Source organism: Betta splendens, chromosome 7 (genome assembly GCF_900634795.4).
Source record: "Betta splendens chromosome 7, fBetSpl5.4, whole genome shotgun sequence".
Lineage (NCBI taxonomy): Eukaryota > Metazoa > Chordata > Actinopteri > Anabantiformes > Osphronemidae > Betta > Betta splendens.
The window spans coordinates 7,346,073-7,358,254 of record NC_040887.2 but is presented as its reverse complement, the minus strand read 5'-3'; the positions used below and the strand labels follow the sequence as shown (position 1 = coordinate 7,358,254).

The window sequence follows — 12,182 nt, the reverse complement described above, 5'->3', positions numbered from 1 at the left end:
GTGCTCGGCTACTATGCTAACGCGGCCAACAGTGGGTGTTCATTGGAGCTCCGTGTTAATGCAGCAGGTGTCTGTGTTCGGCTGACGCGGCACTTGCTACCGGCCACTGGCTCCAACTTCGTGGACAGGTTTTTTTTTTGTGTGTGGCCTAAAATGCCCGCAGCGCTGAAAATGGACACGGTTCGCCGGTGGAGCCCAAAAGGCAATTCCACGGTGTGCTGTAGGTCTGTCTGGGCAATGTAAAAGGCTCACGCCTAATTATCCGCTCACATAGACTACTAGTTATTTTACTTGGCAGCGTGAACGGTGCGGGTCTCCTGCGCACTTGGCCGAGCAGACGAGCCCGGTTAATTACGCCTGACTGAACCCAGTTTAATGCTAATAACTTATTCTCCCCTTCCCTCCGGTTCTCGCCTCTAATGTGCGTCGCTATTATAGCGGTAAACCAAGCTAGCTGACATAAACAATGCTGAGAAGAGTTCATAGAAAATCTATGAAGTTTAAAGGCATTCAGTGTGAAGGTCACGTGGCATTTCCTTGAATAAACAAATCACTTCGTGCTTTGTGGCTCTTTTCGTCTAGTCGGTGGAGTAGATTTTACTTTGTTGCAAAATATACCAGAAAACGAACAAAGTGGTGGAATAACGAATAGGTGCCACACGGGGGTTTGGAGCTGTGAGTTTTGTTATGTGGCTCTGACTTTTTAGCATAAATCTGAAAGAACTGTGGGCGTTGCAGCGATTTTCCTCGCTGTTAGGTGCCATCCTTTCCAGAGCCCCTGGTGAATGCACAGATACTTTATGACATCCCCACCAATGCACCGGTTAGGTACCTTCAAAGGCGTAGATGAATGGCCGGGTTACTGTGCGTGGGGATACGCGTCCTGCTTAAACTCCTAATTGGCTAAATCTACCAGCGATCTGTACTAAATTTCAGTAATATTTTGTTAAAAAAAACGTTGTCAATTCATTTTGTTACTCCATTTAATTTGATACGTTAGATCGTGTAATCCCTGGAGAGGATAAGGTAATAAATCAAAAATAATATTAAAATTAGTAATGCAGCCGCAGTGCAAATTATTTTGGTTACTATTCTGAACCAAACTTTGTTTTATTTTTTTTCAATTTTTGCCTGCAGGAAATTTAATGACCAGAGGAGGCTAGAAAGAAAGCCTGCCGTGTAATATGTAGTCTAGTAGCAGAAAATTGTCGCCCTGTCCAACAAGCGTCTGATTTGCTCACCAATGATTCGGTACTTATGCGTGAAACTAGAGAAGAATGAACAAAATGACGGAGGAACTGATCTCCTGGCTCGTTTCTTTTTTTCTGTTATAAACTATTTCTCCCGTCTAGTGCGTTTCAACATTTAGTACAGTGTAAAGTTTTCAACCTTAACAAGATTTTATTTTGAATTCCGTGACCAGGCGTAAACTTTAGCCTAAGAACAAAATAAAAAAAACATCTTGAGCGTAAGCTAATGAAACTTAAATCACGGATAAACAACCTTAAACTTGAATCACGGATAAAAAACCTGTGCTGTAATTGTTTGTCTGTTACAGGTTATAGTATAACGTCTGTAAAAAAAGGCTATAATACTTTGCATTGTAAGCAACAATAAGAATCATTGGGTAATAATTAATTCAGTTCACATCTCCTGAATAAACTGGTGACGTCACATTTGTTAGGATACTTAAAAAATTGTGCTAACAAAGTTCCAGTGCTCCGTCACTTTTATTACTGTCGAGTCATTGTAGGGAAATTTGTTCAGCAGTAACAACACAGAACTGCTTTGGCTGAGCCAATAACAAAATAGCAGTTTTCACAGATACTTGTGAGCTCTGCTGATTAGTTAGTAATACCCAAACCTTTCCCAATCACTATCCAACATTCAACAATTCCCACTTATCATGTATGTAAATAAACAAAGCATATTCTTTATACAAAGTTTTATTTAGAAAATAAAATATATACATTATAGCCTATAAAGTATTGTGGAAATATACAGTGCACTTTTAAACATAATTCGGGTACAGTTTCGCTTGTTCATGGCTCTACCAAGGCCGCCAGACGCTGTACTGAGTGTTTGCCTCTTCGTGGCCTTGATCGGCAGAATGAAACGTTTTGCAACTGGAACTGTTTTCATGAGGATGTTGTGCGGGGGCTGCAGCCTCTCTGTTTCCCATTGACTGCTGCGCTTCTTCACTTAGACAACGAGACTTGTTGGTAACATTAGATTTGCTGGTGTTTCTCTCCTCGGGTCCAGCGTCACTGGCAAGAAGCCTCCGCGCCTCATCTCGAGTTTCAACCCTGTCGAGGCCGCTGTCCATGGTGCTGGATGCTTCATGCGGTCCCAGAGAGCGGCGCAGCTTGCTGGAAAGCTGCGATAACATCCAGCGGTCACTGCCATTCAGGTTGTCTGCCATCAGCAAGTACTGGTTGACGTTTGCCAAGCAACCACGGAAGCCAAATTGGTACTCGGAAAACTCCGAAGCAGCATGAGCAGCAGCACCTGAAAGTAAATAAAGGACATTTTAAGGTAAGAAACGGATAGAGATCTCAACAGAACTAGCGTGTGCTGAAATAATACATTTTTTCATGGAAGCCAAACGTTTGTAAATGTATATAAATACGGTGTCTACTTACAACTCTGGATCTTTTGGAGGTTCCTTAAATGTTTGACAGTAAGTTCCAATATGTCGGCCTTTTCCAGTTTGCGCTTCCGAATCTAAATAGAAGATTTACACTTTTATTCCCAAAATGTTGTGAAATTTAGGTAGTTTAATTATGTTCCAGAAATTAGGCTCAGTCTGTATCCTTACATTGCTGCTGTAATAGCTTTCCAGAAGAGATTTTAACTGGTCCAGACTCTTGTTTATGCGAGCTCTTCGTTTCTTTTCCATGAGTGGTTTGGATACCTGCAAGGAAGCGAGTCAGTTTTAATCTACGCACAAACGTCTGTAAGTTGCGTGAATGTCTCACCTCTTATGAAAAACATGAAAAATATAGTCTACGCACCCTATTTCCAGCGGTTGGTTTGGACTGTTCTGCTAAGTCTGTTGACGCCACCATTCTTCCTGATTTCCTTGCAGTAGCTCTGCGTCGCTGCCAACAAATGACGGCATTTACCATGAGTGGAGTTATATAGAGACACTTACTTAACATCTCAATGCACGCAGTCCCGCCTGTCTCCTGCACTCAAAGGAGCAACACTGGCGTCATTTGACAGCCAAAACCAATCAAATGCTTAGATTACCACAAACACATTATATTTAGGATACCTTAATAATTTCCCATCACCTAACGTTTGTTTAAACTTATTTTGTTGCATAAATTTTACCCACAAACTGGTAAGTAAAAATATTCAGACAAAAACTAAAAACTAATTAGACTTCAGATTCAGAACACAACACATAGTCCATGAATCTCAGATCTTAGTCCTGCATGTGTAAATACATTTATAAAGAATGTGATTTCGCGTAAATATATTCATAAAGAATGTGATTTCGCTGTAGAATGATTTTCCTGCTGGCCTGTCAGTTGGATTTGTCGACAGCCTTTAGTAAAATACCATTTTATAGCAGTATATCCTAATTTAGGGGCAAGTATCCCCAAAACAACGCGTGGGGCAAAAAACGAAATAAAGCGTGGAAATTAAAAACATAATGGGTGCGTTGTGTAGCAACTATTGACTCCTATATTCAGTCCACAATGTGAGTTTCACGCCACCTGGTCGAAGGCAGCACCGTGGTAATTCCCATGATGTCCCCACAACATTTCGATTTTCTGGTGGCCACTTGTAGTAAAACTATGACACCTGCGAAGTGTTATGTTCTGCTGATTTACGTACGAGAAGTTTAAGATATAGTGTGATGCCCTACTTTTGTTTATGTTTATAGAATACTCAACAAGCACTTGGCGACGAAGAGTAAAAAACGGATCTCTACACTTAAGGATTCTCGGGGTATTGTGCATCAGTTTTTGTCTTTATACCAGGCGATGTGAGGCACCGAGGAGAATCGCGGGCCGCCCCTTGTCCTCGGTCCTTCGCTTTCCGATTTTCCACACTGCTCCCTGAAAGGGGCCAAGGCTTGGGAAAGTCATACCAGCTGAAACAATGTGTTGGTCATAGGCTTACTGCAAGTCAATAATACAAAACGGGATCCCACAGCTTTACAGACTCTTGTATTATAAGGCTATAGCGCTACCATAGGGGCGAAATTGGCCGCATCCATTAGCGTGGCGTGTTACGTGAGACGGCGTGAGTGTTTCTGTAACTAAGTTTGGATGGTGCATCTTGAGAGACACGCGCAGGGAACCTGTCTTTTTCATTTCAAGTGCTCTCGCCTGATGCGGTACACAAAGCACGTGTTAAAATAACTGAGGCGCTGGGGGGAGGAGGGACGTTTGTATTCAGTCAGGGGAGAAGGCGCCTGAAAAGGGACCAGTTTATAGTAGTGATTCATTGATCTTTTCTTTTCGACTGCTTTGTGACTAACGCAGAGTGAGAATCAAAAGATTCCCTCCACTTTTAAAAATCAACCAATTTTTACCCATCCGTTGTGTTTTCTTTAAAAAAAACATCATGTAAAATCAAATTTCACCAAATTGATTTCCACCAAGGTGCTTGTTTTAATACTATTAAAATTTACATTGTTAAACATTAACGCCTTAAACCGCTGGTTAATAATTGATTGATCTAAATAACTATAACTTATGTAATATTTAAATAAGTTTCACGTTTGACAGGTTTGACGTTTAGGAATGTGAGGCCTGCGCCAGAAAACACTTGCGTAAAATGTACCGAAAAATTGTGGGTCGTAATTGTGGTGTTTCTACTGAAGCATTTAATCAGTATGAAATTTGTCCGCGGTGCTGAGGGAAAAGTAAGCATTTGATGTCTTTTGTTCTCTTCGACGCTACATTATGTGGGCTTTCACGCTTGGTTTTAACAGAAGAGCGTCGCCTGTCTTGTTATTCTGCGCCACAGAGGAGAGATTTCACCGCTGATTACTCGCTATAATTTCAATTAGCCGTGGCTCTCCTCTTCGGCTGTAGAATGGGAACAGCTGATGTGAGTAGGAAAGGCAGTCGGGCTTTAAAACTGTTTCCCTCCAACGCCACCTCACTCGGTCTTTATCTCCATATCTATCCATAAGAATAGCGCAACGAGAAACTTGTGTCCCAATTGGACATAATAATGCAAGTGTCATTACATAACAAGTTAAGTGTATGTTTATAAAAGGGCCCGGGCTCCCGCTCCACTTTCACGTTTCAGCCCTTCGTCATTCATTAACCCTATCAGACCTTTGTCATGGATGCCTGCCGGCAGGACCCTGACAAAGCTTCTGTAATTATTGGACTATTGGGGAACTTGTTTACAACAATTAGTGAAGCAATCATGCAATTACTGCAATAAACTATTTCTTCCTAGGGGTAAAGGAGGCATTTGCAAGCCAATGGTTAGACCGGCGATAGAAGCAGAAATGTGGGGGTCCTCAACGCCCACAGCCTGTTATGTTCAATATCTTAGAACAATAGGGTCGTATAGACTACATTAATATCATCTCACATAGAATAAGCGCTTATTTTTTTTAATAAAGTGTAGGCATATGATACAATGGCCATTCCGCGTTTGGTTTTGCAGAATCTTGTTAAAATATGCAAGACAGGCCCGTAATTTGGCGCACCGGGAGCGGAGCAAATCGGTGCACCGCCTTCCATTCAGAGGCACCTAAGGCACCACTGGTGTGACCAACTCGCTCATTGTCGGTAACAAGGTCACAGTAAAATGAGACGATACACGAACAGGTGCACTGGAGAAATATTAGAAATATACACTGGATTTTCTGAAAGCCACGCGACGGACCTGTTGACGAAGCTGTTGATCAAACATCAAATAGAAATAGCGTCATGAATTTCTATAGACTGGCCTTCGGGTTATTTAAAGACTTCTTACTTTAGTTTGGGAACACAATAGATGCTGTTTGCCTGTGTGTGCCGGGGTTACGGCATGAAAAGACCAGAGGTGCACATTAACATCGCTTAAGGTTTTCTCAAGGGTCGAAATGAACTGAGTGGAAAGTAACTTTATAAGTCGCTGGAGGATGAAGCCTTTGTCGAGCTCTGAAGTGCCTAACAAAAGCGCAGAGCTATTGTTAAACACTATAGCGCATGGGCATTGATGCGCCTTGAATTGCAAAACATCTGCCATTTACTCTGAACTGCTTAAGTTAGATTTGAATGAGAATAACCAAGCACCCTTTAGTGCACTGTCTTTAGCCCGACGTAAAACAACAGTTACCGGGCATATGAGCAAAGTGGGAATAAAGCGTTTGCTGTGAGATTAGAAGAAGCCCAAAACAAACCTCGGAGAATATATGGGCCACTGTGCTGACTCCTTCCGTCACTGTTCAACACCGTCATCTTTTCTAACTGGAAGGTTGTTCACCGACTATCATCTGAACTTATGGCATCATATTCTCAAAAATTTCTAATTTACGCACGTCGTTTTGAACAATATCATCGCACTGTAAACATTGGATCAGCTGTTCTTGAAAATGACCCAGTTGTAGTAACAGTGAGGCGGTACACTTTAACATGGATAGTTAATGGCCATCAACCACTAAGGTATCCCAACGAGAAAGTGGAACAGTGGAGGCGAACGAGTCATATCTCCCAAAACCTAAAAGTCTTGACTAAAAGTCAAGACACAAGAACCTCACTTAACGCCATCATACATAAAGGTCACACATCTCCAATTTCTGATTAAAAAAAAAATACGTGGCAACGTGTGTGGCGAGTCTAACTCTGAAATAGGTATGAAATCGTCAATTTGTTGGTGTCAGCCTTTCCCTCTGCAGACGCGCCATATGCCATGCTAAGTGACACTATTTACCAATTCGTTCCTAGTTTCACGGTCCACCCTCCTCTTCTCCTTGCCAGGAAACTGAATAGCCTCAACAAAATAGCAATTTACCCTGTGGAATTGTCGACCCAGGACAACCCCCTGCTGCTGCGCTCTTTCCGTTGCACTTCGTGGGGCACCCCACGGAGCGCCACGGCGTGAAACTAACTTTAACCTGGAGACGCTTTCAAGGCAGCTGGATCATGTAGTGTCAGTGGCCTAAAGTGAACCTGTCAAAGCAGGTTAGTTTAAATCGTACCTTAATCAAATAATGGAAAAATCACCGGGGAAAGTAAAGGGAGTAACTGTCACTCGACAAGAACTGTCTGTACCGTCTGTAGAACTATTAAATGCTGTTTATTAAAATAAAATGTAAAGAAAGAAAAAAGTAAAAACAACACTTGTTGGTCCAGTTTCAGACGCGTCAGGAGATATTCAAAGGCAATGGATGCCACGGAGCGTCAGTGTAGTGGTTCCATCGTGTGGAAGGATTAGGTCACAGCAACCTCTCACTTTCAACATAGAACAAAACAAGTTAAAAAAATTGAATTGCATTTTTAAAATTATTTATTCATTTCTTTTCATTGATTACCACAAATAATGCAAATCTTTAATCTCACCAACTGGAAAATGTTCAAAATAAGCTGCTAATAATTTTATCAGTATATTAATTTGTGGAGATACAGACAGAACAGTCTTCAATTTAAAGTTCATCTTTAGTTGGTTCATAGAAACCCACAAAATAATAGAATATCCCCCTATGCATGGCATGGTGTTCCCCTCAAGCAATTACCACATTTTTGGCCCATAAACCATCCCTTTAAAATTTTAAAGGGAAATGGTCACATTTAGAGTCTTATTATAAATCTGTGACCAATAAAATTAAGGTTGGGCATCAGTGTAACTCTTCCTCTGGGCATGAAACACTTCTTTCTGGGACCATAGGAGACACAGGTACATAGCAAAAGGTAAGATAAATCTCACTTTCCAATATATTTACAGTCAAAAAGCCTAGTACAAAATATCTGCATGTGCATGCATTTTTTAGGAATCATACTTGATTGAGTAAACATACTTTTTTCTTTTTTTGTACACTAAAATGGTAGTTTAAAAAAATGTTTTGTTTGTTTCAACAATAGCATGGATGGACGTTTGCAAGGATGCATAGTTCTCATAATCATTTTTATACTGACTATATATTATTACTCACAGAACATGGATGCAAAAGCTTTTTCTGGGCGTAAGGAACATGATCTAGCACCCGATCAGGGGTGGCACCATAGAGCCATAGAGCTTTATACAGTATCACAGGATGAAGAAGGTGACTCCCTTTCACCATAAGGAATATGAAAATGAGCAGAATAGAGCAGGTCAACTACACTCATTCCAGTCCCTGAATGTGTCCACTGACCACTGATGACCAAAATGATGCAAAGGTACCTAAGGCAAAGTGCTAAAAATGTAATGTCCACCTCTGTTTCACCTCCACCAGCAACTACTTCCTGAGGTTCCATGAAGAATAAAACAGAGTGCCTTGTAGAAAACAGAAACATCAATTCAACACAATGTGAACATATTTAATAACACAAGCACATACTGCAGAAAATGTCCAAGCTTGTGACTAATTAACTATTTATGGACAATGCTTGTTGAAATAAAACCAGATTCTATTGTACTTACTGCTTGTTTGTCCCTAATTTCACCTACTTTATATTATAGAAAACCTTAGCTACAGTACCCTTAGAGCACATTGTTGCCCTCAGGTAACAAACCAAAATCTAGTGAGGGTCGGGGGGGAGGGCATATTTTATGATCAATAAGTTATCTGCGGGGGCATGTTCCTCCCACAGATATGCATTAGGTTAATTGGCTACTCTCCAATTGCTCGTCTCTGTGTGGCCCTGCAATGAACTGCCCCCCGCAACCCTGAACAAGAAAAAGCGGTAGAAAATGGATGGATGGATATATTATCAGGGACCCCACAAGCTTTCAAAAACCTTCCCTTCTATGATAAAAGGGTCATGCCTTGGAGGCTTAGAATAACTACTGAATATCCATTTATATCATTGATCCTAATTCAGTTTTTCTGTTCGTGGATAAGTACAGTATTCAAACTACTACTGGCTTATTGTTTTGGTATAATTCTGAATGAGCCCTTGGAAGTACTGCTGTGTGTTTTTGTGAGGTTGAAAGATGATAATGTAGCATTTTGGGAGGAAATACCACAACAGAAATGAGTACAGACTAGAGAGAACAGCCAGAGCGTTAAAGGTTATGATTAACATGTCATGGTAAAGCATGTAAACTGTGGCAAAGATGATCCAAGTGAGGATCAGCAGGAGCAGACAGAAAGTTATTGCTTTGGCCTCATTGTAGTTTTTTGGCAGGTCTTTTCCCATGTAGGAGAAAATAAAGCAGAGGGAGCATAGAGATACAAGTAAAGCCATAGGACCAGCTGTTGTTTTCAGATTAAAGGTACAGTTAATTATGATCTTGTCCGGATACCAAAACCTTTCATTGTAGGGCATGGGGGGTTCATAACAATACCCGCAAAGAAGCAAAAGCCCCTGAATAACAAATGCCCCGGTGATGACCAGCCACTGTCCTTGATATTTCATCCATAAACTGTAGAGCTTGGGAAACTGGGCGGCCATCTTGAAAATACACACAATTTGAAAAGAACGGACAACAAAACATGCTAGACAGACAGTGTAGAACAGAATGAATGGTAACAACCTCATTATACAAAACAATGTTGTTGGCTTACCAAAGTAAAAGAACACACTGAGAGCACACAGAGTGAGACAGCCTAAGATTAGAAAGCACATTGGTCCTCCAGCAGATCTGACAACAGGAGTGTTGTAGTTATTGGCAAAGAGAAGACACATGGCTAATGCGAGGCCCATGAAGGCACAGGTCCCAGTGGTGAGCAGTATAGCCCCAGTGTCTGTGAATGTTATGTACTGGACCGTCCTGAGACTGCATGATGTACTTCCTTCCTCAGACCATTCTGTGTCCTTACAGGAGACACATGTGTAGGCGTCCACTGTTTAACATGAGAAATCGAAAAGTAATCAGTATAAGGCTAAAGTCTAACATTTGCTGAAATCAATGAAAGCAGTAATATTGTGATATTGTTCTTTACCATAAGATGTTACCAGTGGCATATACTTTATACTGTTGCTCAGCATTAACTCAATTTAGTCTGCATTCATCCGGCTCAGAATTCAACAGTTCAAGAAATAGCTCCAGAATGGCAGCAATCATTGTTGTCATTTGATTTTGTTCTTGGTAATGTATTTATTACCTGTGATGTTGATGTAAGTATCAGTGGGACACATTTCACAATTGAAGCAACATTTTTGCGATCCAATTTGATGTTTCTGATGTCCTGCCGGACATTCCTGGGAACACAATGAGGTAGGCACCTGTACACATGAGATTTAGGAAAAAATAATATTTAATGAAGTAAGAAAAGACAGTGAAAGCAGACATCTGGCTTTTTAAACAGACAGAGTGTAACATATGTTTAATGATAACTCACATTTTACAATCATATGCTGTTGATATAATGAATAACTTACATCATTTGTGTACCACTTAATTTTGGTATCATTAATGAAAAAATCTACTGATGGTTGAGGAGTATAATGGCCGATCTCCAGTACAGTACCACTATCACTCCAGACAATTATTAAATAGGATCCAAACTTGGGGTCACCATTTTCATCAAACTGAATGGTTTCATTTAGCAGTGTAAAATTTGACTTCTTCAGTTTTGCTAAAACCTGATGGGTGCATAAAGTTTAAATGGGTATTAAAACTCAATCAGAATAATACAGAATAATATGACAAACAAGAATGAAGCAGGAGGAAGACTACTCTGAATTAAATGCAGATCATTTTGGATACTTACCATGTATGGATACACCGTAATGTTGGTATTACATTTGTTGGCTCCACATTGTAAAACATTATGTAAGGCATTAGCAGTTGCATATACAGCAGAGTAAACTGCAAATATGAAAGATGGGTCCACAGAAATAATTTCTTCTGGGGTGAGGGTACTGCAATTGCACATCTGATTACATAATTTCTGTTGTTCTGCATTTTCACAAAGAATCTGGCTTTGAGAAGAATAGATGAAATCCGTAAAGCCAGGCAGTGTCACTGGTGGCTGTGATACCCCAAGTACAGTTCCAATGTTTTGGACGCCTCTCATCTGGCGGAGCTCAGTGTTCAAAGACCATCCATCGTCTCCTATCCAGACCTTCTGTGTGATATTCAGTTGTATTGCTGAACCAATGAGCTGTTTAACTGTCAGTGTGGGTGCAAAAACAATAATGACATATATCATCTGTTCCTCTATCTGTTTAAAGACTTGGGAGTAATTCGTATTTTCATTTAGACTTTTTGTGTATGCGAGGCAGATCTGGGTATTTTGAATCTGGTTTAGGAACAATTCCAGTCCATCAATGCCAAAGTCATCATCACTGTTCAGGAAAGCAACCCAGCTCCATTTAAAATGTTGCACAATGTTAACAATTACTTCTATGACCTGTTTATCTGGGTGGACTGTGCGTAGGAAAGAGGGAAAATTCACTTTTTTTGACAAGTCTGAAATAGAAGCCCCGTAACTGACCTGTCAAAGGAAAGAAATATATACTTATTTTATTTTAATAAATACTCACATTTTGCAAATGTACTGAGGATAAAGCAATCAAATTGATAACAATGTTTTAGATGTAACTTAACATTTGAAAAACTCACCAAAGGGATGAGATCCACCATGAACAGTGGGGCTACAGTCAAGGCGTGGGTGCTTGTGTAAGGACCCACCAATGCTATAACTTTAGACATAGTGGTGTTGGGTATCTCTTGCCCCTCTGATTTGTGCCAAGGTTGGATCAAGCCATTAACTGAGATGAGTTCAAAAACACCTGGGAAACTCCCGGTATCTGAACAATGGTCAAATATGTCATAGCCAAGAGACACATTTGGCAGTAAGGTTGTAGAATTATTGATTTCCTCCACAGAAAATCTCATTACAAGGAAATTTCGATAATTTTGGAGACGGAAAGATTGACTGTAGACACAGAAAAAAAGAGTAGCTTGATTACAGGACTGCATCAAGATGATTCAGATCTTATTTGTTTTGCCTTATTACTATTTGTGTTAACTAAGTATCACTCTTAGGACACCTGTAAGGATATAGATGTCATTAAACTGATATGCACTCAGAACTAATTACACTAGAACTACACCAAATTTAGAAATGT

General features: G+C 40.4%; 3 protein-coding genes across 3 annotated transcripts in view; 1 reads left to right on the top strand and 2 right to left on the bottom strand.

Moving 5' to 3' along the window:
- Window positions 1-1,720: 1,720 nt before the first annotated feature.
- Window positions 1,721-3,096, bottom strand: her3 (hairy-related 3). The gene is made up of 4 exons (XM_029156230.3): window positions 3,015-3,096; window positions 2,819-2,914; window positions 2,643-2,724; window positions 1,721-2,508 (listed from the first exon to the last, which is right to left on the bottom strand). The coding sequence occupies exons 1-4, from the start codon at window positions 3,066-3,068 to the stop codon at window positions 2,051-2,053; spliced, it is 690 nt and encodes a 229-aa protein (XP_029012063.3). The 5' UTR covers window positions 3,069-3,096; the 3' UTR covers window positions 1,721-2,050.
- The window catches only part of wrap73 (WD repeat containing, antisense to TP73), a 52,705-nt gene continuing 42,917 nt past the window's right edge, over window positions 2,395-12,182 (top strand). The window contains exon 1 of the mRNA XM_041071497.2: window positions 2,395-2,535. The gene's annotated coding sequence lies outside the window, so the exon portion shown is untranslated. The remainder of the gene's footprint in view (window positions 2,536-12,182) is intronic.
- On the bottom strand, window positions 8,871-11,967 carry LOC114858973 (taste receptor type 1 member 1). Its single transcript, XM_029156766.3, has 5 exons — window positions 11,674-11,967; window positions 10,820-11,545; window positions 10,488-10,691; window positions 10,211-10,331; window positions 8,871-9,949 (listed from the first exon to the last, which is right to left on the bottom strand). Exons 1-5 carry the CDS (start codon window positions 11,947-11,949, stop codon window positions 9,021-9,023), a joined length of 2,256 nt encoding a protein of 751 aa, XP_029012599.3. The 5' UTR covers window positions 11,950-11,967; the 3' UTR covers window positions 8,871-9,020.

What these genes read in the sequence shown, in the direction of transcription:
- LOC114858973 (XM_029156766.3), bottom strand. Translation starts at nt 11,949, where the DNA reads ATGAGATTTTCTGTGGAGGAAATCAATAATTCTACAACCTTACTGCCA. An exon ending in TTACGGTGTATCCATACATG is followed by an intron (nt 10,692 to 10,819) that starts GTAAGTATCCAA and finishes TGCACCCATCAG; the next exon opens with GTTTTAGCAAAACTGAAGAA. An exon ending in TTAAGTGGTACACAAATGAT is followed by an intron (nt 10,332 to 10,487) that starts GTAAGTTATTCA and finishes TCATGTGTACAG; the next exon opens with GTGCCTACCTCATTGTGTTC.
- her3 (XM_029156230.3), bottom strand. Translation starts at nt 3,068, where the DNA reads ATGGTGGCGTCAACAGACTTAGCAGAACAGTCCAAACCAACCGCTGGA. An exon ending in AAAGCTATTACAGCAGCAAT is followed by an intron (nt 2,725 to 2,818) that starts GTAAGGATACAG and finishes TCTTCTATTTAG; the next exon opens with ATTCGGAAGCGCAAACTGGA. An exon ending in CCTCCAAAAGATCCAGAGTT is followed by an intron (nt 2,509 to 2,642) that starts GTAAGTAGACAC and finishes ATTTACTTTCAG; the next exon opens with GTGCTGCTGCTCATGCTGCT.